This window comes from Furipterus horrens, unplaced genomic scaffold (assembly GCF_987537825.1).
Source record: "Furipterus horrens unplaced genomic scaffold, mFurHor1.1.pri manual_scaffold_4, whole genome shotgun sequence".
Lineage (NCBI taxonomy): Eukaryota > Metazoa > Chordata > Mammalia > Chiroptera > Furipteridae > Furipterus > Furipterus horrens.
In genome coordinates, this window is record NW_028327174.1 from 23,439,849 (window position 1) to 23,463,946 (window position 24,098).

At 41.1% G+C, this 24,098-nt stretch overlaps 1 protein-coding gene across 1 annotated transcript in view; it reads left to right on the forward strand.

Annotated features, from left to right (window-relative positions):
* The first annotated feature begins 1,112 nt into the window (after nt 1–1,112).
* Nucleotides 1,113–24,098, forward strand: part of A2ML1 (alpha-2-macroglobulin like 1) — a 32,866-nt gene continuing 9,880 nt past the window's right edge. The window contains exons 1-26 of the mRNA XM_090272829.1: nt 1,113–1,204; nt 1,645–1,828; nt 2,179–2,341; nt 2,906–2,958; nt 6,873–6,893; nt 7,671–7,830; nt 8,080–8,164; nt 8,647–8,773; nt 9,190–9,304; nt 9,587–9,696; nt 10,699–10,866; nt 12,348–12,575; nt 14,011–14,071; nt 14,303–14,448; nt 15,161–15,310; nt 15,756–15,953; nt 16,941–17,034; nt 17,348–17,474; nt 18,088–18,316; nt 18,512–18,638; nt 19,477–19,598; nt 20,171–20,222; nt 20,590–20,673; nt 22,113–22,289; nt 22,453–22,534; nt 22,877–23,033. Of these exons, the coding sequence (XP_090128955.1) occupies nt 1,140–1,204; nt 1,645–1,828; nt 2,179–2,341; nt 2,906–2,958; nt 6,873–6,893; nt 7,671–7,830; nt 8,080–8,164; nt 8,647–8,773; nt 9,190–9,304; nt 9,587–9,696; nt 10,699–10,866; nt 12,348–12,575; nt 14,011–14,071; nt 14,303–14,448; nt 15,161–15,310; nt 15,756–15,953; nt 16,941–17,034; nt 17,348–17,474; nt 18,088–18,316; nt 18,512–18,638; nt 19,477–19,598; nt 20,171–20,222; nt 20,590–20,673; nt 22,113–22,289; nt 22,453–22,534; nt 22,877–23,033 (3,285 nt within the window). The 5' untranslated portion in view covers nt 1,113–1,139. The remainder of the gene's footprint in view (nt 1,205–1,644; nt 1,829–2,178; nt 2,342–2,905; nt 2,959–6,872; nt 6,894–7,670; nt 7,831–8,079; nt 8,165–8,646; nt 8,774–9,189; nt 9,305–9,586; nt 9,697–10,698; nt 10,867–12,347; nt 12,576–14,010; nt 14,072–14,302; nt 14,449–15,160; nt 15,311–15,755; nt 15,954–16,940; nt 17,035–17,347; nt 17,475–18,087; nt 18,317–18,511; nt 18,639–19,476; nt 19,599–20,170; nt 20,223–20,589; nt 20,674–22,112; nt 22,290–22,452; nt 22,535–22,876; nt 23,034–24,098) is intronic.

Below are 24,098 nucleotides of genomic sequence, written 5' to 3' on the forward strand. Positions count from 1 at the left end.
TAAACATACTCTCAGAACCACCTGGACTCATATTGTGAAATCTTCCGTGCATGAAGGCAAGCACCCACACACTACAGGCTGGCCCTAGGCAGACCTACTGAGGCAAGGTGGGTCTGCCCCTGGCAAGGTCTCGAATGTGTGAACCACTTGCTCTTAAGTGTCCTTGGTTGGGGAAGATAGATCTTGTGATTTGTTATCTGGCTGTAAATTGCTCAGACCTTTAACTATGTGTCTCAGTTTCCCCATTCCACTTGTCAAGGAATTTTCCTAGCTTCTTCCTGACAACACCAAGTCTCTGATTTCAGGCCATAAAGTGTTCAGAATTTCTCAGGTTCCTTTGGTTGTTTCTTCCGATCTTATCCATCCCAATTACCAACAACTCTTTTTTGCTTTTGTTGGTTTTATTTGGGTTGGTCATTGGTCAAGAAAGTATTTTCACGAATAGATTCTAGGTGGCTTTCAAGTCTTGCCATTATAACCAACACTACAAAGAAACTAGTGTAGATGCTTATTTTGCATGTGCGCACACTCTCTTTCCCCATTAAGCAACATTTCCATAGGCGTTGCTGAGTCAATGAATATGCACATCTGCTTCTGATGCACATGGTGAAATTACCTTCAGAAAATTTGTCTACTTAGTTTCTCAAGAAGTGTCCATGTCCCTACTTCCACACAGTCACAAATATTGAGTAGTGTTAATTTTTTAATATTCCCCATTAGATAGAAGTACTCTGTTTTTCTATTGATACCGCTCCCATACCTGTGATACCAAATATGTCTTAATAGAATAATAAAAAAAGGTGAAAAGATCAAATGGGTAAGAGAATTTGGAATGAAACCAGAAAAAAAGGGCGGAGTCCAAAAATTTGTTCTGTGACTGTCACCTCTGTGAATACTCAGCCCTGGCTTTTCCTGAGAACAGGTATTATGGACCGGCTGAGCCAGTATGAATGTTTCAGGGAGAAGTTAATTTAAGGAAGTGAAGGGAAGCCCTACCCTCATCCACCACCTTAGCCTGAGGCCCCCTGTAGGTGATTGGCAGGAGCTTCAGTGGTAGCTCCACACCCTGCCTGGGAAGTTAATATAATTCTTCAGCGGGGAGCAGACCTGATCCTTAGGAGTCTGTGTTACCCACAGAGATGTGGGCTCAGCTCCTTCTAGGAATCTTGGCTCTCTCACCAGCTATTGCAGAAAAACTCCTTCCGTAAGTTTTTGAGATCTGTCTATAGGGGAGAGGAGATAACCTCTGGTTTCTTTTAATTTCTTTCTCATCTTTTCCCTTCTTTGGTTGCATTTCTCCTTTACCCAGGAGAGAAAAGTTGAGGCCCAAGCGGAAGCTTTTAAAAAAGATAATATTAAAATACATTAGGCTCCTGGTACCGTGTTCTCTGTAACGGAACTAATTTCCTTCTTAGTGCCCTAGACATAGGTTCTTATTGATGGCTTCCTGATTGTGAGAGGTTTAAGGCTGTGCACTGAGTTGTTTGTTTCTTGTCTTCTTTCTTATAGAAAATAAGGTTCATAAAGGCAAGGGCTCAGTCTGTTTAATTCAATGCTATATGCTGTGTGTTTATGAGAGGGCTTAATTTTCCATTGAATGGATCAATCATGAACTGCCCTGAAATCCTTTTCCTCCCTTCATAGGAACTACCTGGTGACATTACCAGCCCAGCTTAACTTTCCCTCTACTCAGAAGGTTTGTTTGGATCTGAGCCCTGGGTACTATGATGTAAAATTCACTATTATTCTGGAAACCAAGGGCAAGACCCAGAAGTTGCTAGAACACCATGGATTGAGGAAGAGGCACTTACACTGCATGTCTTTTCTGGTAAGCACAGACTTAGCCCCAACTCTAATTCCTTACTTTCCTATTCCCCTCCCTGGATACTCGCTATAATCTAATTTTAATTATGCTATCTGTCATCTTACTTTTGCCAAGGACCTTAAACTTATCTCCCCAAACCTCACTTCAATTCCTGGCCAAAACTCATTCATAATTTCCCTGACCTTGAATTTCTTCTTTTAGTTCCCGACCTTAACCTCTGATTATTGTTTGCCTTCTTCCTGGCAACTTGAAGAACTCAGTTCTTTCCTTTCATCCTATCACTCTTGGGTTGAGACCAGTAGACTCTGTTCCCCAGTCTCCTGCTCCTTCCCAGAGCACTCTCTCTTGGCCAGGTACCACCTCCTGCAGGTGGCACAGAAGAAGTGGCTACAATTTGGGTATCAGGAACAGGAAGTAACATCAGCTTTGAGGAAAAGAAAACGGTTCTAATTCAGAGGCAGAGGAATGGCATCTTTGTACAAACTGACAAACCTATCTACAACCCAAGGCAGCGAGGTAAGAGGCCCACTTATGGGATTGGAGAAAAGGCAGGGGAAACGGTGTCAGGTATTCGGAAACAGGGGCTCTGTGATTTGGTGGTAGGCCTGTGGAATAACGAATGCAGAGAGAGAAAGGCCTCGGGGGATGAGGTGTTGAACCGACACCGTGTTTCACAAGCCAGAGTAGTGCGTGAAATTGCTATTGTGTGTGTTTTTGTAACACGCAAGTACATGTTTCTTCTGGAATGAAATTTGGCAAGTGTCATTGGATTCCTGGGTCCTCTAGCAAGCTGCTTTTATATGAAATATGAAATACACACTTGGCTTGAGTTCCTGTTATTCCTTCTTACTTTGAGGAGCCCTCCATTGTGAGGTTTCAGAGTCAGCAGCCCTGAATAGAAATCGCTTGAGGGTTTTATCTTTCTCTCTGACTGGGTGTTTTTTATTGTTATTTTTTAAGTAGAACCTGATGAGGTTTTGCTGACTCAGAAGTGTGTGTGAGGAAGTAGAAGGGTGAAAGAGAGAGAGATTCTGAGAAGGGAAGTACCCCCTTTTGCTAACGAAGCCTGTCTCCTTCCAGTGCACTTCCGCATTGTTACCCTGAACAGCGACTTTGTTCCAGTGAATGACAAGGTGAGAATTTAATTGGGAAGATGGAAAGGGAAAGGAGCTGAGCAGACTGAGAGGTGAGGGGAAAGAAGGGATTCTTTCCAAGAGTGTGAGGAGATGAGGCCCTCTGAGATGCAGAATGCAGGTGGGATATGGAAATACAGTTCTAAGTCCCCGTAGCCCCTGTCTGCCTGAAAACAAGCCAACAGGTCTGGTTCTCGGGTCTGAGAGCTGAGAACATTAGTGAGGGTAGCATTATTGAGAGATGGTTCCATTCCCTGTTGTTTTAGAAGAGTTTCTGCAAACTTCAAGACTTTCCAAGAATGACACAAAGACGTTTTGCAGTTCAAATATTAAGAATTAATTCATGAGTGTGTTTAACCAAGAGAAGAGATAAGAATATTCACCCCCCTCATTTTTTTTTTTTTTTTTTTTTACTATGAGGCAAGGTAATTTATAAAATAGACAATTCTCTTAAGGCAACATTTAAAAATGCCAAATTATGAAGTAGACAGTTCTCTTAAGGTAACATTTTAAAAGTACCAAAAGTCAAAATGTAGTAACATTTGGTTTCCTTGAACTACTCAGTCCCTAGAATCATAAGCCTTATGAGAGGTTTGATCTCCATTCAGGGCGTATGTCATTTCTGTGTGCTTGTGCAATACTTAGCTCTCACACACCCCTGCTGCCTTCCTTCTCCTTTAGTCACGGCCTGTGTATTCAAAAGCATCCCTTGAAGATAATTATAGGGAAAGCATTGTTTTTATTTCCATCTCCCTGTTCTCAGGGCTTCTGTGTCTTTTCCTTCTATACAGAGAGGCTCTGGGCCTATTGATCAGTAGCCTCTCCCACCACTGCTTTCTTTCCCAGTTCAGAATTATTTTAGTTTCTCCTTCTCATTACCTGTATCCTTTCTTTATCAAAAGTTCAGTATCATATGGAATAGTAATTATTTAACAGACTGTTGATGCAGACCTAAAAAGAGGAAATGCTAAGGTGAAAGTGTGCTGCACCTTTGTGGTTGGTCTCATTAACTAACTGTTACGTTATATTTCTTTCCTCTGCTCATTTTATGCTTATTTCTGACAGGCATTCTGATTTCCATAGTTATGCTCTGTTTTTGATGTAAAATTGCTCCTCCCTCTCCACTCCTGGGGTTCCAGTTTGAAACTCTGAAACACTGAAATTAACAAAAGGATTTTTACAAAGAATCGGAGATGAAAGTTATGAATATACAGAGCACAGTATTTTATCCTCAAGCAAACTGACCCTCTAGTTTGGTTGCTGCACCCATTCATACAGTAACCTCAGGCCGCTTCCAGTTGGAAATGCTATCTTCCTAATTGAACACTTGTTTCTTTCCAGAGCCTACTTCTGGGTAACTGGTATTATCCCTCCTTCTTGGCTCCCCATGTAAGAAAAATACTTTGTTATCTGAAGAAGTGTTCTTTTTCTGGAATTTATAGGATTCCATAATAATCTCAGAGATAATTACCTCCTTATTGTCTATATAGCTCTGGTTTGTGAAAATCTTGTCCTTCCTTGATCTGGGAGTGGAGCAGGATAGGCCACCCCAAAATGTGCCACTTTGGCACGTGGATTATTTTGAGCTGAAGGCAGTTAAGACTCTATAGACTCAAGAAAAACTTTTACTTCTCTCTTAACTGGCTAAAAGAATTTAGGTAGGTGACCTGTACCAGAAAGAGCAATTAACAGAGATAACTTTTTTTTTTTTTTTTAATCTGAAAGATTTACCTGCATGGCAGGGCAAACATCTGATTACCAAACATCTGCTCTTTTTACCTTCCTGTGAATTGCCCTCCTCCCCTTTAAAGCCCCAGACTCCTATTCCATTCCTTAGCTCAGGATGGCATATAAACCTCAATTGCCTGACTCCTTTGAGTCACATTGTCTTTGTGGTGCTTCTATATGTACATAATTAAATTTGCATTTTTTTCCTGTTAACCTGTCTTAGGCCAATTTACTTAATAGACTAACCAAAGGACCTAGAAGGGAAAATGGAAAAATTTTCCATCCCTACAATCTCTTTCTCTCATTTTTGGCTGTCCTGAAGAATTGTCATCATCCTTGATATCATGGCTAATGTTTGTACTTAGTGATGCTCTGTTTCTTCACTGGTCGAAATCACATGGTACATGGCCCAAAAATCAAAGGCAAGCACAAGCTAGGTTCCCTCCCATCTCCCTTCCAAGTGAGACCCAGACTTTGTACCCTCTGTAAGACCGCCATGTCTAGCTTCTGGCTTTCAGTCTCATTTATTGCAAGGCCTTTTAGGAGTATGTAATCCAATAAATGTACAGTCTTTAATCGGATTTTTAATTATATTCACATCCAAGACATTTTAATTCTCTATTACCATAGCATGATTTTGTAAAACTTTAACAATTATAATTGAAAAAATCAAAACATCTTACACAAACAGAAACAAAACAATAAAAAGATAATTCTCTTATAGGAAAATAATCTTGAGCAGTCATTTTGTTTTCAACTTTTAACTATTAGAATTTTCAAATATAACACCAAGATACATTTGTTTCATTTTGCCACATTTGTTTTAATCTATCATTTCTTTGCTAATTTAAAAGTAAGTTGCAGACATAATATGTTGCTCCTCAATATTTTAGCATGTATCTTCTAAAAAGAATGTCTTAAATAATAATATTATTATCACACCTAAGGAAATTAATAATTATTATTTAATGTCATTTAATATGCAGTCCTAAATCAGTTTTCCCCCAATTTTTGAACTAGGAGACAAAAAACCCCACCAAAAACCCAAAAAACAAACTAAAAAAGAAATTTATCATTACATTTAATTATGTTTTAATTTTTTTAAAATTTAATCTTGTATTTTTTTCCATTACCATTTAGTCCCGTTATACCCCCCTTCTCCCAGCAATCACCACACTTAAATTTTTCTTAATATAAAATAATCTCCTATATATGTTTTTATTATATTGACTTCTTTTTTTCTGAGAGATCAGGCTAGATGAATTTTAAAATGTCCTCATTCAGAACCATGACACTAACTTTTAGGAAGCCTACTTGTCTTACAGAATATTTTACATTCTTAATTTGTCTGATTATTTCCTAATTGTGTAATCTAACTTGTTCCCCTGTCTTCTGGAAGTAGGTGTAAGGTCTTCATTAGAGTTAAGTTAAACATTTTTGACAAAATAATACTTAGTTTTGACAAAATAATACTTAGTAGGTCATGCTGTGAACCTCAAATGCATCTCTTCAGGACGCATCTCTTCAGGAAGGAAGCACGTAACGTCTGGTTTCCCACTATTGGTGATGATGAGGCTGATTACTGGTTAAGGTGGTGGTAGCTTAACTTCTATGTAAAGTTATGCCTTTTCTCCTTTGAAATCAGCAAGCAAGTCTGGGGTGATACTCACACCTAGCACAATGACCTGTTCCCCACCCACTTAATGGTTTTAGCATCCATTTTCTTGAGGAAACTATACACAGTCCTTTGATGGAACTCTTATAAACAACAGTTTTTGACATTGCAATGCTTGAAAATAAGGCTTCCGCCCAGTGGCATTCAAACAGCAGAAGAGGGGCTGGGAAACAGTTGGCTGCAAGAAGAGGTTTGAACAATGGGGACCTCCAGGGGCACACGCTTTCTGGAAGAGCTAAGTCACAGAGCACCGAGGGATGCTGAAGTGTCTGAGCTCTGTTTCTTGAAATATTTTGGAGACTAGCAACCCCTTTGAGAAAATCCCTTCTCTCTCCTCCCCCAGCAATAAGCCTTTGCCTCATTGTGACTCTTATCAGAGCACAAAAGAGCCCTTGGAAAGGAAGGAGTGGGCAATGAGAAAGAAAGCGGCCTTTGTGAACTGGCTTTCAACAAGCCTAGATCCTTATTGCTTACCCTGCTTTAACCCACATTATCTGGCTTTCTTTTTCAGTATTCTGTGGTGGAACTGCAGGTAAGTAGAAGTTTCTTTTTCTTTTCTGTAGTGGTGGAGAAGGAGGAATGAGAGTTTGGGGCTAAACTGGGAAGGCAGAAAGGGCTCTGAGATCTCGGCCCAGAGCCTGAGATGCTGCTCAGCACCAAATGGCCACAGTTCCACCTATGTTGTGCCTGGTCTCTTTCCTCTGCCTGCCCGGCCTCTCAGCCCTAAACCTCCTCAAAGGAAGTCACCAACTTCTGCTGCAACTAACCCTCCCGCTGTGATTCCTGTAACTTCCCTGTGCCATGCCAGTGCACCTGGCTCTGGACTCCTCTTCGTTTTCAGTAATAATTTCTCGTCATGAATACTTGACAGTTGAACATGACATGAGTATCTGTGAGAAGTGTTAAGAAGAAAAGGGACTAGAATTACTAATTCCTCATAGCATCCATTCCATTTTTCTGTTACATCACCCATCTTTCCGGTATCTTACAATCAATCCCCTCAGCATTGTCCCTTAACAGGGACCAAAAATAGAGAAAAAATTCTTTGTAAAGGACAGCCAAAATCCCATTTTCTGAAACTGGTCATAACACCTTAGAGGACTCAGTCTGATCATTTGAAACCACAAGGACCCTTTTCTTCCCAAAATGGGGGCTGACCCTCTAGGTAAATGAAGGAAATTATAAATAACCCAGGGAGCTGTTCTTCCTGGACACAGACAATGGCGGGAATTCTTTACCTGCTCTTTGCAGTGCAAAGTGGGAATCAGACAGGCAGGCACATCATGAGGTTTATTTTTAATGGACACAGGATCCAAATAGCAACAGGATTGCACAGTGGCTGGAAGTGGAGCCCAAGCAAGGCATTGTGGAGTTATCCTTCCAGCTGGCACCAGAGGCAACGTTGGGCACCTATACAGTGGCAGTGGCTGAGGGCAAGACCTTTGGCACCTTCAGTGTGGAAGAATATGGTAAGTGGGAGAATTACGGGGTCAAGGTGTTGGATGTAATCTGATCACGAAATTAGCAAAGGTAAAGTAAAATCTACATCAGGAGGTGTACTGATTCATTTTTTAATCAATGCTAAAGCAGGAACATTTTACCTTAATAAAGTCCCCCTTAATTAATAAGTTAATTAATTACTCTTTTTTTACCCCACTGTTCACTACCTATATGGTCAAGTTCTATTCCTTTCCTATTTTTCTTTACACTCTCTCCAGTGCTGCCTAAGTTCAAGGTAGAAGTGGTGGAGCCCAAGCAGTTATCAATGATAGAAGAATCTTTCATAGTAAAAGTTTGTTGTAGGTAAGAATAAGGCCCTGGATCTGGTAGAGATTAAAGGTATATTGAGAAATTTGTTGATGGAGTACTATGGAGAGATGGAGCTGGTGGTTAAAACTTGACATATTTTTTGTAGCCCAGAGTCACGACTTTGCCAAAAACACATTTCCTAATTGTGTTTCTGCTCTTACTTCCCACTGCTCACCCAGTCAGCATTATTGGTTTCCATTTTCCTTTGTGCCGAATGAAATACTGATTCTCATGGGTAAATAGGAGTAGAAAAAGACACTATTCTGTCCTTTGGATGATACTTATTGTGTAATGGCAATACTTTAGGCTTTGAGTTAGCAGGGAGGCGAACGAGAGCTGGAGAAGGGCGGGATTGTCAGAGTATTTATTTGCAGGGGTGGAGTGTGAGAAAGACAGAAAAGGCATGTTTTGGGTTATTAGGGTTGGATCCCAAGTGTAATTTCCCAACTCTGACTCCTCATGCTTTTCTGGGTTAGGTACACTTATGGAAAGCCCATGGTAGGGGCTGTACAGGTATCGGCGTGTCAAAAGGCACACACTTACCACTTTGGAATGGCAGAACGAGAGCAGCTACCTGACAAATGCAGAAACCTCTCTGGACAGGTGAGTAAGGAACCTTATTCACATGTCCTAAAGAGCAAGTATGTGCCAATGTAGAAAAGTGGTAAAGGCCCAGAGTAGAAAACATTTCACATGATTATTATTCCAGTTCCAAAGAACAAAGCAGTCTCTTTATCCTAACCAGATAAGTCTTTTAGAATTTTCCTCGTAATCAAGAAATGAACTTAAACCTTTGGGAGTTGGTTCTTTTCCTCTTGTAATATTTTGGAGCTTCAAGTTTGTTTCATGATTATATATGTTCAGATGTATATGCTATGTCATAAGAGAGTTTTTCTACCTTAAAGATGGAGAAAATAAAGTGTGAAGATAAGAAATTATTTCCTTCTACAGTACATTATGAAATGGAAGTAGTGATTAGATTATTCATCTTCTCCCTCTCTCTCTGATTAACTTACTAGACTGACAAATCAGGATGCTTCGCAGATTCTGTGAACATGTCCACCTTCAACCTCACTGGTTATATGTACAGCCATACCATCAATATTGTGTCTACTGTGGTGGAGGAAGGGACAGGTAAGTGGGATACTCCTTGGTTCATTAAGAAAAAAGGAAAAGAAAGGAACTGTTACAGGAAAACAGCTACTCAGAAGATTCATTTGTGTTTGGGAGCGACTTCCTGCCATCCTCCCTATTTCCCCCAAAAGTGTGGGGAGGAGGAGTTGGTTTGGATCTTTGGCTAGGAATATATTCAGCTTTATACTTCCAGGGGCACCATCCTTTCAGAGATTTTATATTGAACATAAAGATGAGGATTTAAGGCATTTAGATTAATGTACATTTGATTTCCCTCTGCAGGTGTGGAAGCCAATAGCACTCAGGATATCTACATTTCTTCACAAATAGGATCAATGACCTTTGAAGACACCAATGATTATTATTACCCCAACTTCCCCTTCTTTGGGAAGGTATGTTGAAGCCTGTCTCTGCACAGACAAAAAAAACCTTAACTGTTAACTCGCTCCTGTTGACATATAAAAATAAAATTAACAGCATTGTTCTAAGTACTTTATAGGTATTCACTTATTTAATTTTTGCAATAATCCTGTGAAGTAGACACTATTATTGGCCCCATTTTTCAGGTGAGGAGACTGAGGCATGAGAGGTTAAGTGATTTTTCCAAGTTTACATAGCTAATAAATGGTCCAGGCAACCTGCGTCCAGAATATATACTCTTAAATCCTTACACTGCGCTGCCCTTAATCCCACATGAGTTGTACTATGAATATTAATGTTACTTTGGTGCCCTTCCTAATACCAAGGGCTCATATTCTAATGTTTAAATATTTGAACTTCAGAGCTGCAAGATATTTGGAGAAATCATTTAGTCTGTGCTCCTGCATCTAGGCAAGGTTAACATCAAACTTTCCTTGACAAAGAGCCATTTATAGATCCTTAAGCATTTTTGTTTAAAATTTTAGAATTTAAAATTTCCTTTGTGAGCATCTTCTTTCTAATACTTAACTTCTACCCCTCTCTCCAGGTTATCTTTCTTTACTTCTCAGACAACTGGTCAACACAATAATGCAAATATTTAGATCTATTTATGCCTTAGTCATTTTTCTCTAAACCAAGATTAGATCTGGATTTTCTTAGAGCCTAATGATTAAACAATCTGGGAGTGGAAGAGGATTCGCTTTAAGAAAATGAAAGGAAAATACTGTACAGAGCCTTAGGAAGAGCCTGTGCGAATGAAAGGCCCTGAAGCTTCATCAGCTCCATGACCACTGTGCTTCTGCTCCAGGCTAAGCTACTTCTTTTGTTTCTGGACTCTAGTTTCCAACCCTTGAACACATTTACCTCTTTCTGGACTCTTTTCTGAAATGTATTCTTAGAGTTTCTGTTACCACATCACTTTACCTCATACTCAAACCTACTCCAAACTGACTATAATGACCTTCACCCCTCAGATCAGAGTCAGGGGCCATGACGGCTCCCTCCTCAAGAATCATGCAGTGTTTCTGATGATTTTTGGCACAAATGCAACCATCAACCATACCCTAATTACTGACAATGATGGCCTCGCTTTCTTCAAGCTGGACACGGTCAATTGGAATGGGACAGACATTTCTCTGGAGGTAAGCACAGGGGAAGATCAGCTTTCCAGCAAGGAAGGGTTTGAAGGAAAATTTCAAAATCTGTCTGTTTCTTTTCTCCCCCTACCCACCTCCATTGGTAATTGCATCATTCTCATTTACCAGTTCTGCAGCCCAGTTGGCAAAATCTTTTTCTTAGATCCTTTTTACATTTCATATCAATCAAATAAATGACCCTTCAGGTCAAAATTTCTCTTTATACTAATACATCTTATAACTTATTCCATCTTGGTTTAGAGTTGTCTTCTTCATCTTGCCCTCTTACTCCTCCTCCCATTATTCATAAAAATAGCAACAAAGAAAACTTTAGATTTTGTATACTTATAAGGAAGGCTTCCTGTATCAGTTATCAACTATCACACAATGATGCTTAACAAACAATCACAACTCTTTAGTCTTATACATCAAAAAGCGTGTATTATTTGTGTGTCTGGGGTAGTCTGATAGGCAGCTCAGCTGACCTTGGTGGACTTCCTTGTATGCTTGTGGATCAGCTGTCTGTAGGCTGGTACTCCACGTGTGTCATGCTCCAGAGAGCTATTCAAGTACATTCTTATGGCAATGATGAGTTGCAAGAGCAGAAGTAGACATGTAAGGGCTTTTCCAAGCCTCTCCTTATCTTGCATGTGCTAACATACTATTTCCAACAAGTCACATGGCATGCTCACAGTTAGATGAAAAGGGTGCTGAAAGGTTACATGGTAAAGGATGTTGATGCAAGAGAGATGTAAACTTGAAGCCATTAATGCAATCGTTCAGCTACACTACATAAGCAAACACATGTTATTTGCCTTGTGGTTAATCACCTATTTCCTTAGGCATCACTTGATCACTCTACTTAGAAATAATTATTTTCAATCCTCTTATACTTTATACCTAGGTTTCTTGTCCCTGAGACATATTCTTTAATTTCTCTATAATCTCAGTCATGCTTAACTACCCATTAAGCATCAGTCTGTAAAAGTATATCATCAGTGCCCTCACTGGTGTGGCTCAGTCGACTGGGCATTTTCCTGCAAAGTGAAAGGTCTCCAAATCAGTTCCTGGTCAGGGCACATGCCTGGGTTACAGGTTCAGTCTCTGGTCAAAGTACATATGAGAAGCAACCAATTGATGTTTCTCTCTCACATTGATATTTCTCTCCTCTTTCTCCCTCCCTTCTCCCCTCTCTAAAATAAATAAGTAAATAAAATCTTTTTTTAAGGTATATCATCCACAGTGTCCCATTACTTGACAACTATAATTCATCCTTTGTTTCACTCCCCTACATACTAAAATGCTGCTGTACATAACTGCTATTATGGATTTCTCAAATATCCTCAGCTGAACTTCTAGCAAAATATATGCCATTCTTAGGCAGTGAATATTTGAGAGAAATTATTTGAAAATCATAATATGTCCATCTGGTTAATATGGTTGTGGTACATGCCAAAAGCATTCCTCCCCACCCCTTTCTTTCTCAGGGAAGGTTCCAAATGGAAGACTCGGTATATAATCCAGAACAGGTGCCTCAGTACTACCAAAATGCCTACCTGCACCTGCAACCCTTCTACAACACAACTCACAGCTTCCTCAGAATCCACCGGCTAAAGGGCATCTTGCAATGTGGGCAGCCCCAGGAAGTGCTGGTGGAGTATTACGTTGACCCAGCTGAGGCAGACCCTGACCAGGAAATCACCTTCTCCTACTACGTGAGGCTGGGAAATGAGGGTTGGTGAAAATGTGTCGGGAAGGGAAAAGAATAGGGAGAGTGAACTGGAGAGCGTGGATAGACTGCCCAGATACACATACTGCAAGCCACATAGATCATTTCAAAGATTTTAGATGCCACATTGAAAGAAATTAAAAGAACAGGTGAAACGAATTTTTAAACTATCTTTTATTTTAATTCAATATATCCAACATATGATCGATATACAATAGGTGTAAAGGAGAGGGGGAAAATGAGGATTAAAGAGATTTTCAGTAGGATCCCAAGGATATTGTGTGGGGAAATAAGGTGAAGAATTAACCAGAAAACGTTGCTGACCAGGGCTGAAAGGGAACTGAGCGGGTGGGTGGGTGGGAGGGCGAGAAGAGGATGGGACCTAGAACAAATTTTATTCTGAATTTTATTGGTCAGTATTTTAAAGTAGATGATCAAGGGTTAAAATTAACATTGATAGCAGCCTTGTTGGAAAAATAAAATCACAACTTGTAGCCTGAAAGGCACGTATGAAGATAAGCAGCTTTATCAGTCCGCTGGGTGACAGTGAGGATTAGACTCCCGTAAAGCTCAGGTTTGATGGCCCAGAGTCTCCAAATTCCCTTATCATCCTCTCAAAGTCTCTGAGAGACTTTCTCTGTACTGAATTATCTCCGTGCCTTCATCAAGCTAAAATAATCATCCTGACTCAACAAAATAAGGAGGGGTAGGTGGCCAATAGCGAGTCAGAATAATGATGGGGGCACTGTTATCAGGACAGAAGTGTGGGGAGATGTAGGAGAAAAGTGGAGTTGGGGTTGCTCAGTGTGGAAGGGCTGAGTGTCAGAGGATAGTCTGAAGACCCAGTCACAGAGCCCTTGACTGGCACCAGAGATGACAGCCTTCTCGGGAACAATTTCACTGAATTCAGTTTCAGGTGAATGTGAACAGGAGGGTTAAAAAAGGTTTCTCTTCCAGAGAGTCAGAGGTCAGATGAGTTCAAAGCACTTTGTGGTACACTCATTTCTAAGGAACTTTGAATTAGAGTGGTAATTTTTTAAAAAGGTTGTGAGGATGGATTTTAGCTGAATTTATGTTACAAAGATAATAAGAAAATAAAATTTGGGGATCTTTAAGAAATTGTGGACAACTGTCCGCTGTGAAGGCTGTCTGTTTGGCTTCAAGGCAGTTATGATCTTTGTCTCCTTCCACCAGCCCTGCTGATTCTCTGGCAGCCCTTCGGCTGGACAAAGAGTCCTCAGGGCCGCTGGCAGTGTTGGACGTTTAACAAGCTAAAGGACTCTCTGTGCAGTATTGAGTCAGGCTCAGGAACTGGGAAAGGAGACTCTCCCTATAGAGAGACTCAGGGATACTCTAGAAATAGTCTCAAGGTTAATCTGCATAACATTGGTGCTGCTGATCATTTTTTTTCCCTTTCCTAGTTAATAGGGAAAGGAAGTTTGGAGATGGAGGGGCAGAAACACCTGCACTCTAAAAAGAATGGTGAGTGTTTATGCTTCTCTTGGAAGAGAAAAGAATATTTTAAACTTCCAGGAAACAGTTCTTACACATAGAAGTAATGAGAATGTAACAATAACCACAGAATAACAGGAAAGGGAGAAGTTACTTGCACCATGAGGCATGCTGCTGGCCTGATGACAAGTGCAAACGTGGTTAGACGTCATGGGTATGCAAGTGCACTCTCATCCCTGTGTATCATCTCTTCTTTTTCAGGACTGAAAGGCTCCTTCTCTCTCTCACTGACATTCAATTCCAGACTAGCCCCTGATCCTTCCCTGGTGGTCTATGCCATTTTTCCCAATGGAGGTGTCATAGCTGATAAAATTCAGTTCTCAGTAGAGATGTGCTTTGACAATCAGGTAAAGTGGCAGTTGAGGAGGGTGAATAAAAGACCTGGGAATAGAGGTCTTGTGTATACTGGGGTTGAAGATAAGCCAGGGGCAGGGAAATAAAATAATATTGAAGTTGGATGTGATATTGTATTTGTAGTACCTTTAGTATGTTTTGTTGAATTTTATCTCTCTCCTGCTTCTTTTTAAAAAGTCATACTGGGGCCCTGACCAGTGTGGCTCAGTTGGTTGGGCATCATCCCACAAAGCAGAGGTCAACCGTTTGATTTTCAGTCAGGGCATGACCCTGGTTGGGGTGCTTATGAAAGGCAACCAACTGATGTTTCTGTCCCTCTTTCTCCCTCCCTTCCCCCTCTCTCTAAGAATAAATAAATAAATAAGATATTTTTAAAAATAAGTAAAAAATAAAAATAAGAAGTCATGCTGGAAAATCACACATATAGCTATTCCAACTATACCTATTCCATATATGTTCGTCTTTTCTACTTTTTATCTTTTAAACATTCTATATCATTCTACTGTACTGCTTACTTTCCTCCACTCTTTCCTAAGACACTGGTTCTCAAGGGCTAGACTTTACAAAAGAAAATCAGTATAAAAGTGGAAGAGTGGGCTGGATATCATAGTTCTAGGAACCTATTGGCTGATGATCCAAATTGCATTTTTTTTCTCCTCCTCTCCAAGCTGACATGATTCCCAAGTTATATTTTTTCTTCTCCAGGTTTCCCTTGGCTTCTCACCTTCCCAGCAGCTTCCAGGAGCAGATGTGGACCTACGGCTGCAGGCAGCTCCTGGATCCCTGTGTGCAGTCCGGGCCGTGGATGAGAGCGTCTCACTACTCAAGCCAGAGACAGAGCTGAGCAACCACTCTGTGGGTAGTCGCTAATGAGGTGGGAGGAGGGAGTTGACCAAGAAGACAATTCCACTGTATTAGAGTAAAGGATAGATTTCAGGGAGTGGGGAAGAAAGTCTTAAGGAATAGTGCACCATTGTAAGGTGGCAGAAAACCGGGTGTGAAAATAGAGGTGGAGATGACGGTGGGAGAAGGGCAAAGTAAACATAGACATAGAAATAAGGAAAAAAGATGAGATAAGAGGTAAGGGTGACAAATTGTGACAAAGAAGTGAGATGAAAGTTAAAATTTAAAAAGAAAAAGAAAAAGGAAGGGTTTTTGATGAAATAAATATAGAAAGAATTCCTGAGTAATGAAGAAAAATTACATGGGTGTGGTGAGCTATGACACCAGAATCTGAGAGAGGTTTCTCTGCTGATTTCACTGTGTCAATACTTTATTTCTTTTCCCCCTTTTACCTCAGGTCTATGGGATGTTCCCACTCTGGTATGGTCACTACCCTTATCAGGTGGCTGAATATGATGAGTGTCCAGTGTCTGGCCCAAGGGACCTTCCTCAACCCCTCATTGTTCCAGTGCCTGAGGAGCGCTGGAGCAAGCGTTCCATTATATGGAGGCCCTGGTTCTCTAGGAAGGGCATGGACCTTTTCACTTTTTTTCAGGTAGATGGTCTTACCCATTTTGTTCTTATAGAAACAATGGTAGTGAGAGAGGGGAAAAGAAAGTCCATATCTAAAAAAGCAAAGAAAGTTATATGGGTACTGACAGAAACAAAATCTTGAAAGAAACTCCTGATATGTAAGGTAGCCTCTCTTAGTTATTATACTTGAAGAAGCTGTCCAAATGCATTGGGAGAGAACCACTGTTGAGAGGCTGTACACCTAGTCTTCCTCTTTTGGAGGTCCCCAAATATTGATTTAATGAAGAAGGAAAATGAGGGAAGGTAGACCAGCAGTCTCTTTTTGTTATTGTAAAAAAAATATTGCGTCCTGGCTGGTGTGGCTCAGTGGATTGAGTGCTGGCCTGTAAACCAAAGGGTCACCAGTTTGATTCCCACTCAGGGCACATGCCTGGGTTGCAGGCCAAATCACTGATTGGGGGCGCATGAGTAGCAACCACACATTGATATTTCTCTTCCCCTCTTTCTCTTTTCCTGTCTCTCTAAAAGTAAATAAGTAAAATCTTAAAAAATATATTGCACCTATTTTATGAACAGAAGTTGGGATGCTGTGGCCCAAGTCTGACCAAGAGGTCTCTGACAGGAACTACATTTTATCTTTGTCTTCTCTCTAATCTCTGATTCTTCATAATGCTTAGTGTGTTTTTGTTGAGTTGATTGAGTTCATATGGTCCTGGTCTCTGCAAGTTCAGAGTCTAACTCAAATAATAACATTTTTGACTAATGTTTGAAAGGAGCATTAAACATAGTTAACAAAGAAGCAAGTTTAATTGTTAGCCTTTCACACTAGCTGGAACAGAAGTGAACCAGTCTTGGTAGCTGAGTATTGGGTAATAATCACCAGTCTCAATATTAATAGGAAAAGAATGCCTTGTTTGAACCATCTGAGGGTGCAAATCCTAGGCAGTAGCCCTTATTGTAAGGGAAAGGATTTAACATTTCATTCTCTGCTTTCTTTGGTATCTCTTAGAACATGGGACTGAAAATAATGTCGAATGCCAAAATCAAGAAATCCGTAGATTGCAGTCACCAGTCTCTAAAATACAGCACTGTAGTAGGAGAAGGTAAGCTACCTCTATGGCTTGTAGAGTCACTGGGATATTTAGAATCATGGAATTCTGAAAGCTCCCTCTTTGCATGTGGTTCTTGTCCTGAGCCTCTAGCCTCAGAATGACAATTGGTTGTGGGTCATAGACATAGGCAGCTTCCCAAGCAAGGATCTCTATCGGGGGAGGGCTTTTGAAGTCTGAAGGTTGTATTTATTCATTCCCTGGCCAAATGTCCTTGTCTGTCACTGGCCTTGTGACTAGTAGATCCTTCACCTCAGTTTATTTCATAACAGAAGTCTTCTGTTTTCTAACATTTCCTTATTCTTAGCCTCCTTAGACAATGGTCCTATTCATCCACTGGCCTTTAGGCCCTCATCTTCATCAATGTGGTCAGAGGATTCTCAAGTTCGCCAGTACTTCCCAGAGACTTGGCTTTGGGATCTGTTTCCTATTGGGTAAGTGATGCCTCAGTGGTATAGCAAGATTATATTGTGTGGAGTCTGCAGAAAACTCAGGGTCAGATAATTTCTAAATGAATCTAAGTCTCAAGCCAAGAAAGGTTAATGAGGACAGGGGAAATTGTCTCTTTCCTAAATTCTTATACAACCATATATAATCACTCAAAACAAATTTACACATCTTTGCATTTACATAGAACAGATAGTGCATTCTCACTTGAGATCTACAAAACTTAAAGGGACATATTGACATTAGTTGAAGTCTTGCTCACTGCTTTCCTGCTCATTTTGACAAGCCATTAGAATGCATAGGTTTATAGACTCAGAGAGTACTGTCCTCTCTTTCACATACATTTGCACACACATGCCCACCTGTACATACAACCCCCAACATACTGTGGCACCTCTCTTATCCCATATTTGTACATCTTCCCTCACCTGATGATTCACACTGAGATTCACATGGTCTTCCAATTCAGTTGCCTCTTTGCTTTTCCATGCAGCCACAACAACAACAAAAATTCACTTCTGCAGGTGACTTTGTAGCTTAATTCTCAAATGTTCTCTTTCATTTACTGCCTGCCTCCCCTGGGTTCTTGTGTTCCCACAGTAACTCAGGGAAGGAGGCTGTGCACGTCACTGTTCCTGATACCATCACCAAGTGGAAGGCCATGACTTTTTGCACCTCCCCGTCCAGTGGCTTTGGTCTTTCACCCACAGTTGAACTAACTGCATTCAAGCCATTTTTTGTTGATCTGACCCTCCCTTACTCCGTGGTTCGTGGGGAATCCTTTCGTCTTACTGCCACTATCTTCAATTATCTAAAGGATTGCATCAGGGTAAGAAGTGGGGGTACAGGAAACAGGTGTTAGCCGTGAAACCACGGCCTCCACTAAGTTTTTCCTAAATTGGACGCATACTAGCTTTCTCTGGGAAAGAGAGGAGATGTTGATGTCTCAGCCCCCATGTTTTCCTAACCCTTTGTGTTCTGTCTCCTTTACTTGTACCCTTTATTGCTTACACACCCTCTTCAGGTTCAGACTAACCTGGCTAAATCAGAAGCATACCAGGTGGAATCATGGACAGATTCTCGGGCCTCCAGCTGTCTCTGTGCTGACGAAGCAAAAACCTATCACTGGAATATCACAGCTATCAAACTGGGTAAGAGAAGGAAAGCACAGAGCAAACGCTCAAAGTTTGAGAACTCCATCCTTTCCTCTACTGCATTTGCTTTGTTTCCTCTTTCCTCTTCTTTTTATTAGCCTCTATTTTTCACCTTCCTAAGTCTCAGTTACAAATAAATAAGCAAATATTCTTTGATAGATAACCTAAAGAACTATCCAAACTAGACTGTTTTGAGTGTCAAAGGTGAGCTTTTTAATATTTATGCCAAAATAAGGGCTATGTGGCCATGTTATTCATCTGGATCAGGCACTATTCTAACTGCTCTACATGTGTTAAGTCATTTCATCATCACATTAACTCTAGGAGATGTCATTTGCTTATGGATTAAATCCCTGCAACTCAAAGTATGGTCTTCCAATGTCTTAATTTTCTACTGCTACTTAACAAATCACCCTACAATTTAGTGGCTTAAAAGAACAAACATTATCACACAGTTTCTGTGGGTCAGTAATCTGGGTGCAGCTTAGCTGGGTGCCTTTGGCTCAAGATCTCTCTGGAAGTTCCAGTCCAGCTGTGAGCTAAGACTGTGTTCTCATCCAAAGACCTGACCAGGAGAGGATCCATTTCTAAGCTCATTCCAGTCTCTGTTCCTCCACACTGGACCAGCATCATTCACATCAATTGGAAGGGTGTTAGGAATGTAGACTACAGGCCCCTACCCCAGATCTACTGAATCAAAATTTGTATTATAACAAGATCCCCAGGTGATGTGTATGCCATTAAATTTAAGAAGCACTTGTCCAGAAGGGAAGAGACCTCATTGGTACCTCTGGCAATAAGGATAATGTCTTCCTTTATTCTTCTTTCTTCTCAGGTCATGTGAACTTTACTATCAGTACTAAGATTCTGGACAGCAATGAACTCTGTAGAGGCCAGAAAGGGTTTGTTCCAGAAAAGGGCCAGAGTGACACACTCATCAAACCAGTTCTGGTCAAGGTGAGTTTTCTGCAGGCCTAGCTGCAGAGGTACAGACAGGGATGTTCGGTGTGTGTCTGACATACCAGTTAATCCCTCACAGCAGCCTTATTCCAACTCCAGTCAGGTAGCTCACCTTTCTCCTTCCCTGGCCCCTTTCTGACGTTAATGATTTACTTAACCTATATCAACCTTCTGTGAAAATGCCTAATATATTTTAATAGTGTCTCATACTTCATAGACACTCAATGAATGTTAGTTTCTCTTATTAAAACCCCTAAAGTCATCATGAGCTGCTTTTTAATTCCATTATAAACCCACTTATCACCCTGCTTCTTGGAAGTTTCTCAGACTTGTCCTTAGCACTTGCCCTTGTCTAGAAAGAATTTTACTGAGAGTCTCATCTCTGGGTTGAAATGGAGTCCTCCTGAGCTTCAAAGAGAAGCTCTGCTCTCTACAGCTCTGAGAGAAGCCCAGAGGACCCAGGGAGGGCCCCATCTCCCCATTTCCCTCCCCTGCCTGTTCCTTCAGTGCCACCTGTCCCAACATTCATCTTCATTGTTTTTACCCCTCCACGCCTCTCTTTATGTCAGCCTGAGGGAGTCCTTGTGGAGAAGACACGCAGCTCATTGCTGTGCCCCAAAGGTGGGTGAACCCAGAGAGGGGTTGGTGGTAAGAATTCCCTTGGGCAACAGGAGATTTTCTCAGGCAAAAGGAGGAATATACAGGGTGAGAAGGTATAGGACCATCCTGGGGTGCCATCCCAAAAGGGTCCAATTAGCTAGGAGGCTGGATGAAGAAGAGAAAATGTACAACACAATCATGACTCTTTGGAATATATTTTCAGCAAAGATCACTACAAATAGGTTAAAAAGTCTGCCTCCATCCCACAGAAAGCACTGGGTCCAGAAAAGCCTGGGTTATGAAAAGTTTTCCTATGGTTTGGGCTTGAAAACCCCACTATTTCTGCCTTCTACCTTCTATTTTTTCACCTTTCCCCTGACCCTCACAGGAAAAGTAGCGACTGAGTCCATTTCCCTGGAACTCCCTGTGGATGTGGTTCCTGATTCAACCAAGGCTTATGTTACTGTTCTGGGTAAGCAGTTAGAGATTCTTGGTTCAAAAAGGGGAAATGGAGCCAGAGGTTGCCCAGGTGTGGAGTGGGTGGGCATGGGAACCTGTCTGAGAGAAGGTGTGGTGGTGGCTTTGAAGTGATGAAGGAAAAAGAGCTTATTTTGTATAGTGGGCAATACAGCCAGGACATAATAGTGCAGCTGGGGTTAGACAGGCTTAGACTCTAGTTGAAAACAGAAAGGGGTCTGGGCAGGAGGAAATTGAAGATCCCTGAAGCTTGGTATGTATTTAGGTTTAGGTGGTCTATCAGTTGGGTAGAAGGGAAACAAAGTATGTAAAGCAATCATTTAAACAATGAGGAATTTTTCTATTTGAGTCTAGTTTGGGGAAGATTTGACCACATTTACACAGGCAGGATGCTTCACTCCTTTGGGCAAAGAGAGGGAGTAAGTGGAAAAGCATGAGCTTGAAAATCATATCAAACTGAATTAAAATTCCAGTTGTGCCATTTACCAGGCGTGTGACCTTGAATAAGTTAATGAACAAGTCTGATCCTTCTTTTCCCTTTGTAAGGCTGTGATAATAACCTACTGCTCAGGATTGGTATAAAGGTTAAATATGATATGAAGTCCCCAGCACAATATCTAGCTTATAATAGGAGCCTTAAACATGTTAGGTTCTCTCTTGACACTTACCCCCTTTCCAAATTCCTTCCAGATTAAAATTTGTCCATTTTGACTGTATTTGATTCATACCTATGGGATAGCACTTACAATACTATAATTGTGTTCCAGCTTACTGTCTCTCTTCTATGGTGCATTGTAAATTCCTTGAGGACAGAGCCATGTTTGTTTGTTTTTTAATTTCTGTTCCTAGTACAGTTCCGGAAACATAGTTGACATTTGGTACATATTTATACATTTGAATTGAACTCCATGGCTGAAATGCAGATATTCATGAGTCATGTAGTTCAGGCTTTCTGGCTTATGAACTATGTGCAGGGGTCAGTAAATATAACTTGAAAAGTGGTATCAGATTGTGTGTGCTTGGGAAGGACTTGGTGACTTACAGGGTGGTGTACTTATTTGCAGTGGGGGAACTTAGAGATTGAGCCTAAGTATTGCAGGTTTTGTTACATCACTCATCATGTTTTTTTAAAAGCCCTAAATTCCCTTAGGTGGCCTATGTACTTCTCTGTATACTACAGCATCTTGTACATTCCCAATATTGTAGTACTATATTATATTGTTTACAATGAATTATAATTGCAACATATTATAATTGTTTGCCCCTCTGACTCTGAACTCCTTGAGGCTGAGATGTGTTTGACTTGCTGCAGGCTCTCAGGCCACAGAGTAGATGCTCATTGAATGATAGCTAATACATGTCGAGTGAATGATAATAACTCTTAAGCGTTCCTTCTTCCACCACCACCTTCTTTCTCTCTCCTTTGGATCCCAGGAGACATTATGGGCACAGCCCTGCAGAACCTAGACAATCTGGTGCAGATGCCAAGTGGCTGCGGAGAGCAGAACATGGTGCTGTTTGCTCCCATCATCTATGTCTTGCAGTACCTGGAGAAGTCAGGGCTGCTGACAGAGGAAATCAGGTCCCGAGCAGTCGGTTTCCTGGAGCAAGGTGAGCCGGTTCAATTTTTCTTCTCGGACACCTTCTCTAGGGCCTATGGTAGCTTGATAAGATACAAGGAACTTCAGCCCTTGAAATGTCCCACACCCTTGAAAGCTATGGGGGTGTTTTTTGAAGCTGTCACTGTGATCTAAAACCACATCTGGCTTCCCAGGATACCAGAAGGAGCTAACGTACAAACACAGCAACGGCTCGTACAGTGCGTTTGGGGAGCAGGATGGAAATGGAAACACATGGTAATATCGCCCAATTCTCAATACATTCTGTACTCTAGTGCATGATCCTGAATGGAACTATTCCCCTGCTTGTCCCCTTAACCCCATTCCTTATTGCACTCTATCCTCCACCTCTTTCATTCTGCCTACTTCAGCCACATGAATGGTTTTCTCTCTGACCCTGTGCCTCCCCAGTTCTTGTGCCCATTAATGCCTATGAATGCCTCACTTTTCCAGGCCTTGTAGGGCATTATATTTCCTCAACTTCACTTCTGGAACCATGCACCAGAATAAAGTATGGAACTGTTGCGGCCTCACCTAGAGATCCCCCTCCATGCAGTGTTTCCCTCTTTACCCATACAGGCTGACAGCCTTTGTCACCAAATGCTTTGGCCAAGCTCAGGAATTCATTTTCATTGATGACAAGAACATCCAGGATGCTCTCAAGTGGATGGCAGGAAACCAGCTCCCCAGCGGCTGCTATGCCAATGTGGGAAAGCTCATTCACACGGCTATGAAGGTGTGGATCTGCCTGGAGGGCCTGCCGTCCACCACTGGGTCTGGGAGGAATTGTACCTCTGACAGAGCAGAGTCAGAAGAGCACTGGCCTGGGAGCGGGTGCTGTTCACTCAACCTAGTCTCTGGGTGACTTGGGCAACATACTTAACCATTCTGGGCCTCAGTTTCCATGTCTGTAGAATAAGAGTATGTGCTAGAACATGGTTCTCAAAAGTGTGGTCCCAGGCCAACAGTATCAGCGTCACCTAAGAGCTTGTTTGAAATACAAATTCCAGCCCCTGCCCCAGACGTACTCTGAGAAACCCTGAGGGTGTGGGCCAGCAATTTGTCTAACAAGCCCTTGTGCTTCTGATACTTGCTACAGGCTTTTTTATTTTTTTCAGGTTTGATTATTTATATTTTTAATTCTCTAAAATTAAAAAATTTTCATTACAATTAATATTCAATGTTATATTATTTTCAGCTATATACTATAGCGGTTAGACATTTATATAACTGATCCTCTTAATAAGTCTTGTACTCACATGATAGCATGTATAGTTATTACAATCTTTATTGACTATATTCTCTAAGCTTTACATCCCCATAACTATTTTGATACTTGCTAATATTTGATAACTGCTGGACCAGAAGGTTTCTGAGCCTTTTACTACCTCTAAATCTGAAGCAAAGCCATTTGCTTTGGTGGGGACTAATAGGCAGCCCACTGTCTTTTGTAAAATGGTTTTTACTCTCTGCCTGGCACTCTTCTCAATACTTTGTTTATTTGATATCATTTAATGTTTACAGCAAATCATTGAGCTAGATACTGATATACCACTATTAATCACATTTTACAGATCAAGAAACTAAGGTTCAGAGCTAAGTGACTTGCTCAAGGTGAATGCTAATGAGTGGTAGGACTAACTGGACTCCAAAGACCTTGCTCTCGCCCATTCCCTTCCTTGCCTGTCCCCTCCCATAAAGAGGGGGAGATTTTGATGCTGCAGGATAACTTGTTAAATTCAGAACATACGGGGGAAAGAAAGATTTGTGTGAACTTTTTTAGAGAAATTATTTACAGTGG